This window comes from Phoxinus phoxinus (assembly GCF_949152265.1).
Source record: "Phoxinus phoxinus genome assembly, chromosome: 9".
NCBI lineage: Eukaryota > Metazoa > Chordata > Actinopteri > Cypriniformes > Leuciscidae > Phoxinus > Phoxinus phoxinus.
The window spans coordinates 20868275-20890300 of NC_136884.1; the positions used below are offsets into that span (position 1 = coordinate 20868275).

The following is a 22026-nucleotide window of genomic DNA, read 5'->3' on the forward strand; positions in this document are numbered from 1 at the left end:
TTAGGAAGATTATTGATAAAGCAATCTTTAGTAGCAGAAGTGATCGGTCTAACATATTTATAACACAGAGTCGGCTTTGCAGCCTTGGCTAAATGTAATTTACATGAGACTAGATAGTGATCTGAGATGTCATCGCTCTGCTGCAGTATTTCAACGGCATCACCATCTATTCCATGTGATAGTATTAGATCTAGAGTATGATTACGGCAATGAGTCGGTCCTGACACATGTTGTCTAACTCCAATTGAGCTTACAATATCTTTAAATGCCAATCCCAATACATCTTTTTCATTATCTATGTGTATTTTAAAATCACCAACAATTAGTACTTTATCTGCTGCCAATACTAATTCTGATAGAAAGTCCGCAAATTCTTTGATAAAGTCTGTATGGTGCCCTGGTGGCCTGTATACAGTAGCCAGCAGAATTTTCAAACGTGATTTATCGTTTACACTATATATTTTTACATTAAGCACCAGCACTTCAAAAGAATTATATTTACAACTAGATTTCTTAGTGGTTTTGAAAATATTACTATAAATTACAGCAACACCTCCTCCTTTGCGTTTCAGACGAGGTTCATGTTTATAACCGTAATCTTGTGGGGTTGACTCATTTAAAGCAATGTAATCGTTTGGTTTTAGCCAGGTTTCTGTCAAACACAGCACATCTATAGGTTATAATCTGAAATCATAGCATTAACTATTAGCGCTTTTGAAGTAAGAGATCGAATATTCAGCAACCCAAACTTTATCATTTGCTCATCCGTATTATATCTGTTTTTTATTTGTTGAACATCAATAACATTTTTAACCTTAGGCTCCGTTTACACGATGGGAAAACGCCGATATTTCCCTGCGTTTTGGCCTGTTATTTACACGAAAACGCTGTTTTTATCCCAGGAAACGATTATTTCTAAAAACTCCGGCCAAAGTGGAGATTTCTGAAAACGCCGGTTATGTGTTGCCGTGTCAACTGGGAGAGACGGGGTTTTAGGTTCTCTCTTGTCGATTCTGAGGATTCTGATTGGCTTGCATGGCTTTATCCTTCTCCCTACACTGCCCCCCATAGGTTTGGCATAGTTATGATGGCGCTCGACGGCGTATTTATGCGGGTTGTGAGCACGATGTTATTATTGAAAACGGAGGGGGGGAAATATTCGTTTCTCTAAATACCTGGCTATGTGTAAATGTGGCCTTAGATGGGTTTGAACGTTTTTTGGGGATTTCCAAATTCGGGGAACAGTATGATGATATCTAGGTGAAAGAGTCTCTATGTGATGGGATTTATCTGACCTTGGTGATGTGAGGCCGCTAGCAGACGGTTGGTTAAGCCAGTCTGTCTGCTTCCTGACCTGATCCCCAGATTGTCATGTTTTATCATGACATAAAATCATGCTCACATGACCAGTGAGCATAAACAACGGCTTCGTCATAAACAAATTTAATCAAAGTTGTCAATAGCCTATAAATGAACATTCAAATTCATAACAAACAGTGGGTGAATACAATCATTCACACAAGCTGTCGCCCTACTGTGAGTTTGCTTGATCATTTACAATAGAGATCGATCGCTAGCTACTATAAACCTATATGTTGTATTCACTAAGTTTGCGCTGACTGCATAGATCTAGCTAATTATATCCTTGTGTTGATTAGGCGAACACGAACGTCCATTTAGAAAAACAAAAAAATGGATTTACCCACCTGTCCAGCAAAAACTGTCGGATTGGAAGCCCCTCTGGCGGCCCCTCGCCACCTTTTGCAGGCTTTTCCAATGTAAATTTGTGACTTCACACGTTCCTTATCCTTTTCCCTCTTTGCAATGTGTTCATCGGAACGTCGTCTCTTTGGTCGTGTGTCGGCCATATCAAACTTTAAGAGAATATAATTCTAACTTCCCTCTTCATGCTTCTATCTCCTCCACACACCCCTTCATGTGTACGCACACTAACACCATAAAATCTTGCTTGTCGGTTATTGGCTGGAACACTGTTTGTTATGTTTCGTGGTGCGGGTTGCCCCAATTTGTTTTTGTTGCCGTTTGTGGAGTCTGAGCTGTCTACAGAGACCGTGTTTTTTAACAGTGTGTTCAGGGGACAGGCAGCTAGCAGATAGCGAGGAGATGTTTGCTGTATGTGACAAAAAAATAAGTTGGCCTAAAAAACGTGTGACATCACTTATAGCACCTTTAACTATATCATATTATTATAAATAAAAAACTTACTTTGAAATGTTTGAGCAGGTCCACCACCATTGCATGACCCATAAACTGCGAGCCGAAGTATCTTGACTGGACGTGGTCGTCCACCCAGTAGCGAATATGAAGGTCCAACTGCTTACTTTTTAGAGTCTTATTGAGACTCTCGTCAAACATGACCACAAACCCATTGGCCATATTGACCTGGTCAGTCAGTTCTATAGTTATAAAGTGAGCCAACCCGCATTTAGTTATATATGCAGTTTTGTTGCTTTCACACGAGAATGTAGCTGCAACCTCGGAGTCAGGAAACATGGTTTTAAAAATCTCTGTAATGTTCTCATCCGATGTGTAAGAGTGGTGCTCAGAGATTGTTTTAAGGACCCACATCACCTCTGCCCGCAGAGTTGGTGTCAAGCCACAGTAAGATCGGATGTCCCTTGGCTGTGGTGGCAATGCTTCTAATGTAACAATTTCTAAATTACTGCTAGCCAGAGTTGTTTCAGTAACCAAAGAGGTCTGCGGTGCACAGAACTGCACAATAGGTGCCTGGCGCTGGCAAACAGTACTACACGCGGTATGTTTGGCACCCTTCATATGGGAGTCCAGGGCTGTAACACCCATCGTTGCTAGTTAAAAGATTTTCGGAACCAACAGAAATAGGCCTCGCGGTCAATACCTGGCACAGGTTTGACCCAAACATAATTCGGATTCCTTGGCCACAGTGAATTAAACCAACACTCTCCCATTTCAGCCAACAAACTAGCTACTATTTTGTTCTGTATGTTACCTCACTTGCCTAGTAACCATAGTAATGGGTGTGCACGCTTTCGTGCTTTCTGCTATGACGTGAGCGCGAGGTGCACTCCACGTTATGCTGCACAAATTATTAATTAGCCAACATTAGTAACAGTTAATTTTGTTACGATATTAACTTAATTCTAGTAAAGGCAAAAAAAAATAAGACCTTTGTAACGAAATCCAAGACTTTGTATACCAAATTCAAGGCTTTTAAGGCCTTCATTTTAGTTAAACTTTTAAAACTTCAAATTTAAAACTTTTTCAATGCTTTTAGACGTCGCGGATAGGATTGATGTCCTATCAATCACAAGTTCAGTATGGCGTACCACAAGGCTCCGTACTAGGACCGCTGCTGTTCACTCTGTACATGCTACCATTAGGAGATATCATTAGGAAACATGGAATTAGCTTTCTGTTATGCCGATGATACTCTTAACGGAATGCATAGCTGATAAAAAAAATTGGATGACTAGTAATTTCCTACTACTAAATTCTGAAAAAACAGAGATTCTAATTATTGGACAAAAAACTTCCACACATAATAACCTAGAGTACTGTCTAACACTTGATGGCTGCTCTGTTAAGTCTTCGTCGTCGGTTAGGAACCTGGGTGTGCTCTTTGATACCAATCTTTCATTTGAAAGTCACGTGTCTAGTATCTGTAAAATCTAATTTTTCCATCTTAAAAATATATCTAAATTACACCATATGCTCTCATTGACAAATGCGGAACAATTAGTTAATGCGTTCATGACCTCAAGGCTAGATTATTGTAATGCTCTACTGGGTGGTTGTCCTGCACACTTAATAAACAAACTACAGCTAGTTCAAAACGCAGCAGCTCGAGTTCTTACCAGAACCAGGAAGTATGACCATATTAGTCCCGTTCTGTCAACACTGCATTGGCTGCCTATTAAACATCGTATACATTTTTAAATATTGCTAATTACTTACAAAGCACTAAATGGTTTAGCTCCGCAGTACTTGAGCAAGCTCTTAACACATTATAGTCCTTCGCGTCTATTGCGATCTCAAAATTCCGGCCAGTTAATAATACCTAGAATATCGACTGCTGGCGGTAGATCCTTTCCCTACTTAGCACCAAAACTTTGGAACAGTCTTCCTACCATTGTCCGGGAAGCAGACACACTCTGTCAGTTCAAAGCAAGATTAAAGACACATCTCTTTGACCTAGCATTCACATAATGCATTATAGACTTCTATAACTCAATGTTAGGCTGCATAGATTAGGTCAGCCGGAACTGGGAACACTTCCCTTAAATCCTGATGTACTCGTTACATCATAAGAAGAATGGCATCTACGCTAATTTTAGTGTCTTTGTTTATCCCAAGGTTTTCCCGCAGCCTGACGGAACCAGGCCGTATCCAGATCTGACGAAGGACCTTCGCCTGGACCCGATGACAACGCAGTGCTGAAGTGCCAACTAGCCTCTCCCTATGGAGGATCCCTTTACCACTCTACAGATAAAGCATTGTGGACATTTCGCGTATCTCACCCATAGTGATAAAATAAGTAGTTTGTATAGGCTTGGTTTGTAGAGAATTACAAACATGCGGACATATATTCAAACACACATAACTATAGAATTAATTATTGATGCGCAGGTGAGCACCATCAGTGTTTATCACAGGTTCACGTTTAAAGTCTGTGTAGAGAGAACGGTGTCGTCTTAGCGGCCCCTAATTTAATAACAAATTATCCTTTCGACGGAAGTGAACCAATCAAAACTAACTTTAGCTGGAAAGTAACATTATTCAAGAACCGCTATAAAGCCAAAACAATCTGTTACCTAAAATTATACGTTTATCTCTGTAAAGCAGCTTTGAAACAATCTACATTGTTAAAAGCGCTATATAAATGAAGATGACTTGACTTGACCTTTGTGAGAATTCTAGGACAGAGACTCCTCCTTGGTGGGTGGGACTGCTCTAATGAAAACAGGCAGCACCTGTGACAACCTATTTAAGAAGCTCCTGGAGGTTGTCTCACTTTCTCTCATTTTTGTTTTGTCTTGGTTGGAAGAGTGGGTTCTTGAGATTGTGCTCCCATTTCCAACAGTTTATTAATTTGTTGTTCTTTTATATTATTATCTTATAAGTATATTTAAAGTAACGGTCAAAACATTTTCTTTTTTTAAACCCATCTTGTGAAGTGTCCTCTTTATGTTGTGACTTTGAGCTGGGTTGCATTAATAGGAAACACAGGAGCCTGGAAACATAGGGCCCTTTTTCACATTTTCATTATGTGACATATAAATCTTGGGAACATAGGACTCTGGGAAGAGAGGAACATTACATAGTTTGGGATGTCATTTGAACATGACATTAGACATACATTTTTGTGGAAAAGAAATGGAAAGAGAAGTTTAAGACGATTAATGTTAGACGCAGTCTCAAACTGCAGAAACCCGTGTAGACAGACCAAGACAAGAGTGTAAAGCAGCAGACAAAATAATGGTAATGAGCAATTTTTATTGAATAAACTTAGTAGTTTCATTCTCAATGCTCAGTCAGACTTTGTCCATCCATGGTATTATACCAAACTGCTTCACAACATCATCCTCTGATAGCAGAAACACTGAAATGACCTCACTCCCTCTTATCTCTAAATTATGAAGACCAAACAAACTTAAGACTAAATAACACCAGCAAAACATTGCAAGAGTAAGGAATATGAGTAATCAAATTGAATGGAAGGGAATAAATTAATATAATAAAAAATGAGATCATGAAAATGTTTGTTTGCTCTTCAACCTACACCGAAGATAACAAAAAGGGTCAGTGGTGTGATTCGGAGTTAACGAATATATAGAGAAAGATTGGAAAACTGTCAGTTGTTGTCACAAGCATTCATATGTACATGCCAAAGGAAAAGAAGCCTCAAGGCAAATTATACGTGAAGGAAGAAAACAAAATTGGTGATCTCCAAATCACTGACCATGCCAAGGTGGAACGTTGTAGGAGCATCAGTTGATCATTTAAAAATGATCCAAAAAAAATAAATGATTTGGCAGAAAATTAGATTTGGGTCACATTCAGCTGAGGTGTGAACGTAGCCTTGATTTCACACAGACACGTATTTTCTGGTGCCATTTTAAATTGCTGAGCCATTTAAAACACTTTCCACACAATGAACACAAATAGGGTCTCACATCTGTATGACACTTCAGGTGTATCTGTAAGTGAGACCACAAAATAAATCTTTTATTACACTGATCACAATTAAATCGCCTTCCTCCAGAGTGAATGGGCAGGTGACTTTTGAAATGACCCCTTTTTGTTAACCTCCTATCACACTGCAATTTCTTTCCAGAATGAGTTTGCAAATGACGTTTCAGGTCTCGTTGATACGTGAAACTCTTTTCACACTCGAGACACACGAAAGGCTTCTCTCCAGTGTGAAGTCTCACATGAGTTTGGAGGCTTACATTATGCCTGAATCTCTTTCCACATTGATGGCATGTGAAAGGCTTCTCTCCAGTGTGAAGTCTCATGTGAGTCTTGAGGTTTCCTTTAAATGTGAAACTCTTTCCACAGTGATGACACAAGAAAGGCTTTTCTCCAATATGAGTTATTACATGATCCTTAAGTTGTTTACGGTCTGTGAACGTCATTCCACACTGCTGACATATACAACGGTTCTCTCTTGAATGAATCTGCATGTGGTAATTAAGGGTTACTTTACATCTGAAACCATTTCCACACTGACCACATATGAACGGCTTCTCTCCAGTGTGAATTCTCATGTGAGTCTTAAGATTGCCTTTCTGTGAGAAGCTTTTCCCACATATTTTGCATGTGTGAGGGGTCTCTCCAGTGTGACTTCTCATGTGGGCATTAAGGGTTGATTTATATGTGAAACTCTTTTTGCATTGAGGGCATGTGTAAGGCTTCTCTCCAGTATGGAGTCTTGTGTGAGTTTTAAGGCTTACTTTATGACTGAATCTCTTTCCACAGTGATGGCATGTGAAAGGCTTCTCTCCAGTGTGAATTATCATGTGTGTCTTAAGGTTTTTCTTATATTTGAACCCCCTTCCGCACTGCTGGCATTTGAAAGGCTTCTCTCCAGAGTGAATTATCATATGTCTGTTAAAACGATTCATGTCTGGGAAACTCATTCCACACTGATGACATTTAAAACAATTTTTTGAGTGAACTCTCATGTGGTTACTAAGGCCTACTTTACGTGTGAAACGCTTTTCACATTGATCACATGAGAATGGCTTCACTCCATTGTGAATGTTCATGTGATGTCTAAGGTTTAGTTCTCGCATGAAGCTCTTTCCACAAAGTTCGCAGGTGAAAGGCATCTCTCCGGTGTGAATTCTCATGTGGCTTTTAAGAGTTCCTTTTTGAGTAAAACACTTTCCACACTGTTGGCAGGTGTAAGGGCTCTCTCCAGCATGAATTCTCATATGGACTTTAAGGTTTCTTTTTTCAGTGAAACTCTTTCCACATTGAAAGCAGCTGAAATAACTACTAGTTCCTGTCTTATCTTTTTTCCGTAAGGAAGTATTTTCAGTCTGTGTGTATTTTTCTCCATTGGCAGAATCACGATTTTTCTCATAGTGATAGTTCTCATCCATTTCATTCAGTTCTTGAGACTCCTCTTTCAGCGGCATCAGGTCTAGGGCAAAAAAGGCAAATATAAGTAATGGCACAAAGCAACAGACATCAAAACATTCAAATAATCCAAACAACAACATGCCAGATCCGAAACGGACTAAGCTCTTGAAAGATGGGTTTCCTTTAATCTCAGAACCTCCTCTTAATATAAAATCTTCACTTTCTTTAGGACATCCCAAAATCGTACAAAAAATAAAACGGCTTGACCCGGAAGAAACTGGGAAATGCATAGACCGATTTCAAATCTGCCATTTATATCCAAAATAAACGAAAAACAGTTTCCTCTCAACTATGTTCAGGTTTGCAGTGAGACAGTATTTGTAGTGTGGAAGCAATTTAATATTTTCTATATATGTGCATTTTCTTATATTCATAGTAATTAGATTAGCATGTGGAGTCCCAGGATTCTCTGCTACATCGATGGAACAAAGAACTATTAACGCGTATCTGTGTATGTATGTATCAGTGATGCGCGGGTCAATGTATAAACAACCCGCACCCGACCGACATTTTCAACTAACCCGCCCACAGCTCGGACCGCAAAAAAAAGAAAGAAAATAATGTACCCGACCCGCGTTTTTTTAAAGTAGCTAGTAAATGCTCATCGTAGCGTCATGGGCCATAGACGGAGGAACTAGGGGTGCGCATTTTTCTGAATGCTGTATGATATAGCCTAGTGTTTTTGTAGGCTAATAAAGGCTTGATTTATTCATTTATTTCGTTTCATTTTCTTAACAATTAAGATGCTGCATGTGTTTATCCAGTCTCAGCAAATACATAAAACTGACATTACTGAGCTATATGCGTTTAAAAGTAGCCTATTAAAATGGCACAATGGCATTGCTGTTCAACGCGTTGGGAAATCGGGCATTTTGTCCCGCGTCAGCTTTTATTAAAAAGTTAATAACGCACTCAACATTCAAAGGGTAAATAAGGATTTCCCACTTTCATCTGCAGACTGAGCGTGCGTCATCCTCGCGCCAGTTATTCAGCCAATAAAGTGTAGACCTATGTATTTCATAGAACATTGTGTCATATAAATTACAAAGGTTTAATTGGCATCTTTATTTCAAACGACCCGACCGACCGCGACCCGAATATCATTAAAAATATATTTGGATAACTCGTAACCGCGGGTAACCGCGGGTGACCGCAGGCACCCGCTCATTTTGGATCAACCCGCGCATCACTGGTTGCTGTGAATACCTTGTTTGAGTATCAGGAGGACATCCTGGCTAGTGTCTGTCGCGCACAGCTAGGGGCGAATGACCAGATGATGGGCCTATTTGGGAGAAAGTCCAGGGCTGTTTTTTAGCCCCAGTCCGTCCCTGCTTACTAGGATGCACCAAAATGTTGTCTGCCTAAAAGGATCAGCTGAAAATTACATTTTTTGATTTTTGTCTGAAAGAGAAAAAAGGCTTTAAAAAATTTGCCAAAAATATATGCCACAGGTTTCACTCTCGCGCAGCATTTTTTTTTTTTTTTTTTGTAACTTTGTGAACGGCTCCGCATCCGAAGATGCACAACTTTGAAGCAACTCTGACCGAGCGGGTTACTCTGTAACAGCACCCATCTGCTCCGCACAGTCGCTTACGGCCCAAACGTTCCACTCATGTAACGCTCACGCTCACTGGAAAAGCAAAGTCTGCTCAAATGTGCTGACATGAAATTTCATGCCCAAAATTTTCATTTCAGTGCATCACTAGAATACACTGGACCTGTGCATTAGATTTTAAAGTGTCAGCAGCCTAATATACTTGCTGCTTTTACGTCTGAATACTTTATTCAATGTCTGTACCTGAAAACTAAATTTCATTTGTATCTTTGTTCTGTTGGTTGTAGTTCGATTTATTTAATCTTATTTTATTACTGACTGTTTACTTGCCTTTAATAATGGTTAAAATGTTTGTTACATTTAGTAATTTAGCAGACGCTTTTATCGACTTACAACTGAGGACTAAAGCAAGCGAGTCATCGTGAAGAGGCTAAAACAATGCAAGAAGTGGTCAAAATACAAAGGTCAGCCATTGCTCAGAGTAATATAAGCCAGACAACGGAGGATTAAAGGAAAAGGATTTTTTTTTATGTAAAGTGCTCACGGAAGAGATGAGTTTTCAGTTGTCTTTTGAGTGTTGTCAGGGATTGTGGATGAGGGTGGGGAGATCATTCCAGGTTGTTAGTTAGACTTGTAGTTTTTTGCTGTGGTATCAAAATTGGAATGGAGAATTTTGAAATTCCACTGTTATCTAAAATTTTGGAGTCATATCCTTAGACACGATTAACTAGTATAAATGTATCAACCGGTAGAGTTTTTTTTTTTTTTTTGGACCATCTTCTCTATCGCGGTTACGCTCGTGATGCCAAATTTTAAGCATCCAAATTTACCTGCTGTCATTATTAATGCTAATCAATCAACAAAAAGAGTCACTGCTCTTGACTGAATCACTTTTTGTAAGTTTAATAAGAATACATGCATATTTAATTTACACAGTAAAGACTGTGCATTGTTTTTTTGTTTTTTTTATACATTTTGATTACTTAATACATTTTATGTAGCATTTCTGGTCCTTGAAGTTTTTCAGGTAGGTCTATTTTAATTTTTGTCTGTTCTATTGTTTGTTTTATTTTCTCTTTATCACTGTTTATTTGTCTTCCATATTTTAGGCTAGTATTTTTTTAATGATATTGAAAATGTTGATAAATGTTAATGGTATAAAATTTTGATATCATAACCTTATAAATAAAACTTTGATATCATAACCTTATTTAAAGCAAAAATATCTATATTGTGATGTATATCGTTATTGTAAAATCAAATTACTCGTATGTAAGATTGTCAAATTGCCGCCCACCCCTACAATCATATAACAAACTGTACCGAAACTGTGACCCTAACACCATGATACAAACCCCTAATATATATATATATATATATATATATATATATATACATATTTACATATATATGTATGTATGTGTGTGTGTGTTTCTATATAAATTCTGTATTAACTGAAAGCAACTTGAACCGACATGTCAGTGCCATAATTTCCATTTGTTTAGTCTCAAGACAAATGTCACCAGTATTTTTCTTTCTTTCTAAGGCATGTTTATAAAAGGTACTTAAAATGTCCTGTTTTAACTAATGCCTGATCCTGGCTTAGACTGTTTTCTCTCCTGTCCTCAGGTAGGCGTTTCAGGTGCCTCCGGACTAGGACCAGCAGACTAAAGAACCGTTTCTTTCCTAGAGCTGTTTCTTTATTGAACTCTAAGCCTTGCTAACCTCACTCCCCTCATATACTGTTGACTCTCCTCTCCCTCTTCACATCTGCCTTCATTGTATTTGCAATACTGGATTGTTCATTTGCACTGCTGACTGTCTATGACAGTAACAGCTGTCTACATATGCATTTGCACTTTATCTTGATGGGATTATGCTCAATTACACTGCTGACTGTTTATTACAGTAACAACTGTTTACATATGCATTTTGCACTTTATCTTAACGGGATTATGTCAATTGCACTGACAAATTGTTATTTTTAGTACCAACTGTTTATATATGCATTTTGCAATATCGTATTTTAACTGTAATATGTAATCACTCTTCACTGCACTTTATTCGGATAGCTTGTGTCCATACTTTATCTGTACTATTTTACATTTATTGTTATACTGTTATACTGCTCATCTTAGCCTAATTATCATTTTATATCTATCTGTAAAATTCTATTTATAGTATCATACTTTTCCAAATAACCAGTGGTGGAATGTAACAAAATACATTTACTCTGTTTTGAAGTTGTTTTTGTAACCCCACTTCATCTCAGAAGCAAATATTGTACTTTTTATGATAAACTGACTTTTTGCAGGATATTAGATATTGTTTAAAACAATATGAACCGTATATAATAGAAACACTACAAATGTCTTATAGACCATGGATAGGCAACGTCGATCCTGGAGGGTCGCTGCAGAGTTTATATCTGCAGTCATAGAACGGTTTTGCATGTTAAAATATTTTATAGTTTGATTTTTGAGCCTGTGATTTACGGTAATTTATTCTTCCCTCTTTTAGCCATGCCAATCTGTTTTGGTAGACAACGCAGTGGACAGTGGAAATATTAAAATTGTACTGTTTTTCTGATCTTAAACGTAAATTATCCTGTAAAAATTTGTAAAATGTACTGCAAGTAAAAATGTGTAGAACTATTTATTTTGTCAAATGTACAGAATAATTTTTTTTCATTTTCACATTTTAACTTGCATTTCAAAAACAATGCACAAAAATTCCTTGTTTGTTTCATTAACAAATTCATTTTAAAAATAATGTACAGAATGTTAATTTACAAAACCAATATTTTATTTCTCTACCAATCTCTCAAGAGGAGAAAACAATCTGTCCATTCTCTCCCTGTGATCTCCTCTGTCTCTCGCTGAACCTTCATGTCCTCCCTCTTAGCCTCTTTTTCTCTTGGCTGGTGCTGGCGCTGCTCCTCCTCATCTTGCTCATCCACTGCTGAACTTGGCCCTGGTGTGTCCTCAGGGATGGAGGCAATAGCCGCATTTCCACTGTCTGGCCAGTGCTGGGGTGGGCTAATCGCACCGAGCCCAAAATCACGAAATTTACTAAAACATGCCTCTGGAACAACTTCACGCAAACCCATAATTACACCAACAAATGGAAGTTTTATCAGAAAAATAACCATAAAGAAATCACTGGAAACTAGCGAGATTATGATAAAAGCAACCGTTTGCTGCCATTTTTGTTGTTTACATAAAGATTTAAAACACAAGCATCTATGTTTTACAATAATAAGTGATACATGGGTCATAATGAATTAATTTGTGTCAAGATTGCACATTAGTCACGGGAATAAAGTGTTATTTACCATTGTTTCACAAAAGAAATAAGACACGTACTTGTTCAGTCGCGTCTATTTCTATATATTTGTAGTCACAGGTCAGTATCACATTAAGAAAGAATGATCATTCCTAAAATAATTAAACCAAAAATTCAACCCGTGAAGCTTTAGCACTCTCTCCAGTGATAGTCCCGATACAGTTATATTTTCAGTCAGAGAAACAGAAGCTAAAAAAAAAAACAGAGTTGCTTTGTATAGAATATATGCTAAATATGGATATAAGACAGTCCGGTATAAACAGACAAGATACTGACAGATAAAATAAATACACGATTGTGATAGCCTATATGATTTGTCTGATTTCAGGCAGTCTTGCTACCATGTTTATACTATGGTAATGGTTAGTGCGCAATCACACATATATAGTCTTTTGCATTGCATATAAACATTTCTGCCTTATACAGTGATCAGAATCCACATCTGATCACAAACAGAAGTTATCCTGTCTGAAAGTGAATTCAACTAAAATTATTTAAGGTGCGTTCACACGTTACCATTCATTTCAATGGGGAGCGGGCGTTTTCCAGCAACACGCGCGATCGCGGCCATTGGCGACGTGACAAAGTTGAGATCTGTTTAACTTTATGCAAATGAAGAGCGACTTTCGGGAGCGACAACCAATAGGAGTGAAGTCAGTGAGGCGCGCGTGATCATCTGTCACTCTCTGACAGAGGCAAGTTGAACGAGAAGCTAATTTTAGCAGTCAGAAACTGTGCTATAAGTTGTGATGTATCTCCGTGTACATACAGCGGCGTTCACAGTACTGACTCAGAGCCTGAATGGTTTCGTGAACCCATATAGACCGGTATTTACACGTTTGTTGCAATTAAATAGCCGCGATGGCAAAAAGCACTTACAGTTTCTCGTTCATCTTTAATGTTATGCATGTTATGTACTGATTCCATTTATATTTAGAATTTTCCTTCCAAAATGTTTTTGTAGTGGCAAGAAAACGGATTTGTTGTCTACAACATGGAGAAACATCAGTGAATGTCATTCACAAACATTACTAGGCAACCAGTAGCGGGAACGCCCACTGGCGACCTAACCGCCAGCCACTGGCGACCTGCAGCGACAAAGTCGCTTGTAGTGTGAACGTAGCTTTAATGCTGGTATTTTAAATCATCCACAGCGTTGCCGTCTCCTGACTTAGATAAACTCCGCCTTTAATCGTAACCACTCCTCAAGCCAGAGTTGGCCCGCTTTGGGACGAGGTATTCGGCGGGCCAAAAAACCCTGGCTGTTGGCCCAGAGGAAGCCCCGGAAGTGACAGTGGAAACACGACTAGCAATAGCACACCCGCTTTTGGCCTGACAGTGGAAATGCAGCTAATGAGGGGGGGTTGTTGGAGTGCCTCTGTAAGAACACAAGAAAAAGGAAACACTTATGAAAAATATTTAGAAAATGACACAGCAGGACATGCATACAAAATACTCCAGAAATCATATTTGGATAAAACATTTGTAGACATAGCTTGCATGACAGTACTACAAACTACTGGTTGCCTTATTGTGGGCTTTGTATAGGTTGAGGGCTAACTGTTATAATACACAAGCCGCCAGCCTAGTGGAAATATTTCAAATGGGTCATTGCCTTACCTCCCTCCAAGCCACACTGGCCAAGTTTTTGGCCCGGAAAATAAATAAAAAAAATTCTGCCCTCACAAAATGTTAGAACAAGTTATGCATCAGACCACCTAACAAATGAAGCCACGCAAGGGTTAATTTAACGGTTTTTACGAAAGACCGGGGGCTCGCTTCGCTAGCTATTTGAGTAAATTTAAACAATACTTACATTTATAAATGTATTCTTCGGCCGCCACGGAAGAACTATCATCCGCCATTTTCTTTGAAAAAAAGAAATCCTGTTGTCAACGGCGTGGGCTGCGAAGTACTCACTCATTATTTCGCGGCACGGGGAAAGAAGGACGGTAGGGCACATTCGAAGGACCCTTCGAATTGGGACAGCCTTCATCGCGCCGCTGTGACACAATCGGCCTTCAAAAAGCGAAGGACGCAGCCCCTGAATTGGGACAAAGCTACTGATTTGATGCAGTGAGTGCTTTTGAAGTAAACATTTTAATAAGGATCAAATAACTGAGTTCAGTTTTAAGAATGAAACCAACCTGTTTGTTCCTCATTTTCCTCTTTCACTCTGAATGCTTCTTCAATCTTCATGTCTTCACTCTCCTCTTTAATAAACGCCATCTTTATAATTGTATGTCACATGGATCTCAGTTGCATCACCAGGATTTTTTTACAGGTTTGTTTACACACTTTGTTTAAGATGGGAATAATTAAAAGAAAGAAACATTTAATATTATTTTATACAATATATAAAAATAAATCCAAACTACATTTCTGGGTACGTCTCAATTAGCTCCCTAGTTCAGTAATTGGTGAACTGGTAAGGGAGTCAGTCAGTCGCAAACGTTTCGATCAAACCTATACACAGGTTTCTTGTATACAAACAATACCGGATGCGCGCGCATCCAAGAGGCAAGGTTGCTATATGTTATGCCGAGTTCTGTAAAAGAACATTGTAATTAACGTAGATTTCGCATTGTTTGTAAATTCTTGTTGACTCAATAATAAACTGTTTGCTTGTGTTTCATTTGCATATTAATATAACATTATGTAAAAAGTTAGTTAGTTGACTAGTATGAAATTGTCCAACTAAGTTTGCAAATCATAAAAACATGACATACCCTATGCATTTAGGTTAGTTTACAGCACAACAGCTCCGCGTCATCTCTGCTTCTGCTAGATATAGCCGTAAAGACTGTTGCTTTCTGCCTCTTAGATGCGCGCGCATCTACGTGATGACGTTGCACAGAAACCCGTGTATATTACAAATTAATTTAGCTAGAATGCAGATTAATTTAGCTTATGCAGACTCATGTTACTTATTTAGTATTTATGATATATATATATATATATATATATATAGGGGTGTAACAATATATCGTGCCACAATATATCGCAATACAAAAATGCAACAATACGTATCGTGGATAGTGACAATATGTATCGTGGATAGTTCACCCAAAATAGAAATTACTGTATAAGAAAAAAATCATGTTTTCAGAGTTTTAGTGTCAGTACTACATTAAACTACTATATAATGTTGATTATAATGTATAATAATGCAATGGTCAGCTTCAGAATCATGAATATTTTTATTCTGGTGTCACCATTATCCTTGAATTACAAGCACCAAGTCCAAACCTGTTCATTTAAACCCACAATGTAATATCAAAGTTAGCATTTTAATCAACAGTAAATTTTTTGTTAACCTTTTATCATATGTGGGAGTATCGCAATAATATCGTATCGTGAGTTCAGTATCGTGATATATATCGAATCGTGAAATGAAGGTATCGTTACACCCTATATATATTTGGTATTATTTAATAATTTATGTTTATATATTTATTTTTGGGAAAAACCTGTTAGTTTGTAAAAGTTGTCTACAAAGTTGTTTTTGTGGCATACATCGTTTTGACCAGAATACGTTTTGAACAGTTTCGAGATCTTCAAAGCTTTAAATCTCCAATCACTACTTGTCAGAGACCGAATTTCAGTTTACGATCTACTTTATTTGATTTCACGATATAGGGAGCGAAATAAGACGTACCCCTTCTGCAACTCATGCGTGGATGCTTTCTACTCACCAAAAATAACATTTATAAATGTTGCATACGTTAATTAATTGTAAATGCTATACGTTGATTAAACAATCTGTTCCCATTTAAACACCAACAATTTCCTAAATCACAAACGTTTAAAAGCACAAACCTTTTATTAGCCGAATCACAACAGACGCAGGAGCGCAGCGCATGTTTATGACGTCACACGACCACAGCAAAATAAAAGTGCAGGAGTGTTTTCCAGAGTGCAGGTTATGCGAGACTGGGGTAAGCAGTTTGTTTCAGGGTTAAGTTACTTCAGAGGTATTCAACACATGTGTGCCACACTGCAAAAAAAAAAAATGCTTTAATTTTTTTAATTAAAGCTCAAGATTCATTTACTAGACGGGTAAAATGACAAGATATTTTTGGCATTATCAGGACCCATAAATATTCCCCTTTGCATTATTATACATCTATGTTCAACATTATACAGTATTTATTTAATGTAGTACTGACAGTGAAACTCTGTAAACTTGATTTTATTTCTCTCAGTATTTTTCATTTAGGGTGAACTATACACAATAGGCTACAGATTGTCACTATCCACAATACATGTTGTTGCATTTTTGTATTACGATATTTACACACCCCTATAATCATCCCATAAAAAATGTCAATAGTGCTGTAGTAGTTTGAGTCTTAGTTTGGGTTATTTTTTTTCACCTCAGATTTAAAATGTCTCTGACTCATTGTTTTCTTTATATGATTGTTCTTTCATTGTAGCTTATAGTCTTCCCAAACAATTTTTTTTTTATCAAAAGCTAACCTAGTTCATAATCAAGGACATTCAGCCACTATCTGTTGTGGAGGATGAAGGTTTTCGAGAATTTGTGAATACACTTGATCCAAAGTACAGGATTCCATGCAAACAAACAACAAAACAACTAATCCTAGAAAGATATACAAAAAGCAAGCTCTTAGGGATCATCTCACTGTTATTTCCCCTCTATTTCAATATGCTGTTATGCTTTCCTAAATGCAAAATGTTAAATGGCTGTATTTATAATTTGATTAATAATTTAGTAATCACCGTATACTGAAAAATGTAGATGACAGAATTTGTATTTATTAACATGTGACAGTCAGTTAGATTACATGTGATCTGCTCCATCATTTTGAGTCACTTTGGCCCAGAAATATTTTTATTTTATTTATTAAAGTAAAAGGAATGTCTTTCTAATCATTCTAATGATTATTATGATTGATTCTAAAATGCAATAATTTAAACATTTATAGAGACTCATTTTAAATTTAACTTAAAAATTAAAATTAAAACCTAAATGTGTTCCTTGGTCAAAGTTTTTCCAAATGATGGTTGATATATTTTCATATCTTTACATTCATTTCTTTTCAGGCTGTACCGAGTGTCTGTCTCACGACTGGCCTGTGGACATCTGTTGCAATGGAATCATATATTTCTGTGACAGCACATTATATTTCTGATGATTCCTTTCTGCAGTCCAAATTACTGGAGGTTGAAAGGTAAAAAAAAAAGTTTCATTGGTAAATAACTTCTTTCTGAAATCCCGGAGGAAATTGCAGCGTCAACTATTGTGTATCCTAAATGAGTAATGTTGGCTTATTATTAATACATTTGAGTGGCCCATTTTATTGTACAATTGCTGGCAGATGGGCATTTATTGAAGTCATTTTGAAAACTCCATTTGGTAATGTTAGTTGTGTCGAAATTACTCTCTTCAGATTTAACGGCCAAGTAACTGTGCATAATAAGCACATCTGAGTATATCTTATTTCTTTGTTAGATTTGAAGGAAGACACACAACTGATGCCATAGGTACCCACCTTCGCAGTATCCTTCTGGAGTGGGGTCTTCAGGACAAAGTTTTTTGTGTAACTGCAGACAACGGAGCAAATGTGGTTGCAGCAGTAAGGAAAATGAGCTTGAGACATTTGCCATGTTTTACGCACACTCTTAGGCTGTTTACAGGGAAACGATCTGAAGAGAAAACGCAAACATAGCGTTGCGTTATCACTTTTTATTCTGCGTTTAGACGAGCGTTATGGGGGGGAAATCTGCGTACATATGGTGACGCAAAAGTGTGTGAAATTCGATGTAGTATGCACTCCAGGCGGCTAGGTGGCAATGTGAAGCACTGAAAGAGCCGCTGACAGTTTTTCATGTTTAATACGGTAAAGCTGCTGCTTTAACCCTTGGTGCTCTTCGCGTGTCGCTCGGATTATTTATTTTTTTGTCAATGAAATTAATGCTATATATGTCACGGGTATGGTGCGGGTGAAGAAAGGCAGAGGCACAAAGCTCCAATTCAAACTTTTACTATAATAAACTCACATAAAACTGGTACAGGCAGAAGGGTAACACTCCCAATACACTGTAACAAACAAGGACAGACAGAACAGAAGCAAACTAAGTACAGATACAAACGAACACTAACAAGGTGAAGACAGATGACACAGATAATGAGGACGATGAACAGGTGGATGATTGAGGAAGTGAGTTCAGGTGTGAAGACACAAGGGATTCTGGGAAGTGTAGTGCAGACTAAGACAGACAGCTGCAGACGAAGACTGATATAACGCCCCCCTTCAACAAGGCGCGACCTCGCGCCGTAGAACATCAAAGGGGTGGGCACCCTGGAGGCTGATGAAGGGGTGCCCCAGGAAGCCTCCAGGGCGGAGCAGGACGGGCAGGCGGCCAGGACGGGCAGGCAGAGCAGGACGGGCAGGCGGAACAGGACGGGCAGGCGGCCATGGCGGAGCAGGACGGGCAGGCGGCCAGGGCGGAGCAGGACGGGCAGGTGGCCATGGCGGAGTAGGACGGGCAGGCGGCCAGGGCGGAGCAGGACGGGCAGGCGGCCATGGCGGAGCAGGACGGGCAGGCGGCCATGGTGGTGTGGACCCCTCGGGCGGCGTGGACCCTTCGGACGGCCATGGCGGCGTGGACCCTTCGGGCGGCCATGGCGGCGTGGACCCTTCGGGCGGCCATGGCGGCGAGGACCCTTCGGGCGGCCATGGCGGCGAGGACCATAGACATGTATAAAGGCTAGATGGCTCAAGGCGGAGTCAGCTGTGTCGTCAACTTGGCGGCCATCTTAGGTCAGGAGACTCCGCTGCTGCTCCCTGCTGCTGTGGACGGAAGGTGAGTGACAAATGCTCGTAACTTGCTGATTTCTTGACGGATTTACAAACGGTTTGGTTTATTACAAACCTTATTAACGTGGCTATGATTTGTGCTGATGCCGATGTTTAAATTGTAGCTTCATGTTTTGAGAAACGCTTAACATTGCAGCGTAGCTGTGTGTTTCATGGCATCCCTGACGTTTATGACACACCAAGCCAATTGAAAATCGGTTGAAAATTGAGCAAAATATAGTTATTTCAGCACTACATGCACAATAGACTTTAATGTTATAACTGGACGAGCGGTGCTGTCCTAAGATGGCCGTCGGGTCCCATTGGCTCTCAGCGCCGGTAAGCCATCTAGCCTTTATACATGTCTATGGCGAGGACCCTTCGGGCGGCCATGGCGGTGAGGACCCTTCGGGCGGCCATGGCGGAGGCCTATAACCCCCCCAAAAAAAAATACTTGGGGAGAGTGACAGGATTCGGAACCGGCTCAGGAACAGACACCGGCTCAGTATGATGACACCAGCCTCAGTGTGATCTTCCGGCCGGAGATGGGCCTCGGGAGACTGATCCTCCTGAAAAAGGAAAAGGATCTGGACTGCTGCAAAATCCATATTGGTATGGTCGGTCCTTCTGTCACGGGTATGGGGCGGGTGAAGAGAGGCAGAGGCACAAAGCTCCAATTCAAACTTTTACTATAATAAACTCACATAAAACTGGTACAGGCAGAGAAGGGTAACACTCCCAATACACTGTAACATAAACAAGGACAGACCAAGACAGACAGAACAGAAGCAAACTAAGTACAGATACAAAGGAACACTAACAAGGTGAAGACAGGTGACACAGATAATGAGGACGATGAACAGGTGGATGATTGAGGAAGTGAGTTCAGGTGTGAAGACACAAGGGATTCTGGGAAGTGTAGTGCAGACTAAGACAGACAGCTGCAGACGAAGACTGTGACAATATATTTGTTTGATAATGTTTTGTTATTTTCCTGTATGGTGCATGCCTGTGACGTAAACGCGTACGCGACGCCTTCACTGTCTAACAGACTTTTGCGTTTTTTACCCTTTTAGACGGGAGCGCGATGGCGGAGCATTTTTAAGATTTCCACTCTGGAGGGTGGTTTCACTTTTTTTGCGTTTTTAAGCCCCAAAAACGCCGATGCCGTGTAAACGAAAGGCACATCCGATAAAATATTTTTTCGTTTTCACCCGCGAGCGTTCTCGTGTAAACAGGGCCTTAATCTTGTAGTAAAAGACAATCTTGCTGCAGTCACTGAACTTCATGACTTGAGATCCAAAGTGAGGAGAGTGGTAGGATTTTTTAGATCCAGCTGCACAGCAAAAGAGAAGCTAGGCAACTTGCAAAAAAAGACTTAAATGCCCCAACTTCGTCGTCTTCAGGACATTAAAACTAGGTGGAATTCCACCTATTTAATGATAGAGAGGTTTTTTTAACGTCCGGGAACCCCTCTCTGCAGCAATGAGCAACATGTACCTACCCATGTTTTCCCCCAGGACTGGACTGCAATGGCTCATGCAATTGAGGTGACCATACTTATCATATTGTGCAGATAGGCTTTGTTTGTGAGGCTTGTTTACAACATAACCTTTATTTAACCTTACTTTTTAAACAAAGTTTGTTTTATCAATTGTATATAATGAAATGCAACAAGAGGCTCAGCGCGATTATGTAACCCAGACTAATGTATGCTAAACACTTCGCATCATGTATTTTACAATGTCAAGGTTTGCATCTTCTCTCTTTATTCCAGAACATTTGATGTTTTGTATCTATTATCTTTGAACTGATTATGAAATTGGCATGATACATTTACCTGACATAATAAATTGTAAAACATTTGATTTTATTCTAACTGACTCTGACATTATTTTCAGTAAAGAGTTAAAGGTGAACTAAGTAACTTTTTTACCTTATCTGATCAACTTCGGAGTCACTGGAATGGTTATATTACTTATTTTGGGTTGAATGGTGGTGGTTTCGCACCCCCCTGGTGCCCGTGAGCGGAAAAACAGCGTTTGCAACTTTGGGCCGGCGGCCCGCCGGCCTCTTCGTCTGGAAGTATCGTGTGATCCCAAGTCTCGCGAGGTAAAGAATTGCTTTACTGCAAAAAGAAATCTGCTATAATGCTGTCATTATTGCACTCCCTCACGCTGTTGGAACCCGAATGAAGACGACGTTGCAAAGAGTTTCCCATCTGCTTTGATGTCGTTGATCTACTAAGCCTCTAGTGTCTGAGAATAGCCAGCGAGTTTTTAACAGTTGTTGTCAAATATATATTCCGAAGCTGCGGGGGGAGCTCTAGAGAGAAACCTCCGAGCGAAACGCGAGGATACAACAAAGAAATCCAGATCTTACTGAGGGCTGCTTTAAAAGGAATAGTCAAACATTCGCTCACATTTAATGATGCACAGATATCATTAAAGGGGTGGTTGATTATGATTTCACTTTTCTAACTTTAGTTAGTGTGTAATGTTGCTGTTTGAGCATAAACAACATCTGCAAAGTTACAACGCTCAAAGTTCAAAGGAAGGTAATTGCTTTTAAAGAAAAGGACTACAACAAACGGCTGGTAGGGACTACACGACATTCCTCATGTATGGACGAGGAATGTCATCCATACACGAGGGT

At 39.2% G+C, this 22026-nt stretch overlaps 1 protein-coding gene across 7 annotated transcripts; it reads right to left on the reverse strand.

Moving 5' to 3' along the window:
* Window positions 1–5479: 5479 nt before the first annotated feature.
* On the reverse strand, window positions 5480–16490 carry LOC307004663 (uncharacterized protein). 7 transcript variants are annotated; one of them, XM_079624054.1, is made up of 4 exons: window positions 14695–15140; window positions 14364–14591; window positions 12019–13925; window positions 5480–7648 (listed from the first exon to the last, which is right to left on the reverse strand). In XM_079624054.1, the coding sequence occupies exon 4, from the start codon at window positions 7641–7643 to the stop codon at window positions 6057–6059; it is 1587 nt and encodes a 528-aa protein (XP_079480180.1). In that variant the 5' UTR covers window positions 7644–7648; window positions 12019–13925; window positions 14364–14591; window positions 14695–15140; the 3' UTR covers window positions 5480–6056. The 7 variants fall into 7 exon arrangements, 6 of the variants coding, with proteins under 6 accessions (XP_079480180.1, XP_079480178.1, XP_079480179.1 ...); XM_079624052.1 differs by lacking the exons at window positions 12019–13925; window positions 14364–14591 and adding an exon at window positions 16367–16490 and having other exon boundaries at window positions 14695–14844; XM_079624053.1 differs by lacking the exons at window positions 12019–13925; window positions 14364–14591 and adding an exon at window positions 16243–16409 and having other exon boundaries at window positions 14695–14844.
* Window positions 16491–22026: the final 5536 nt, after the last annotated feature.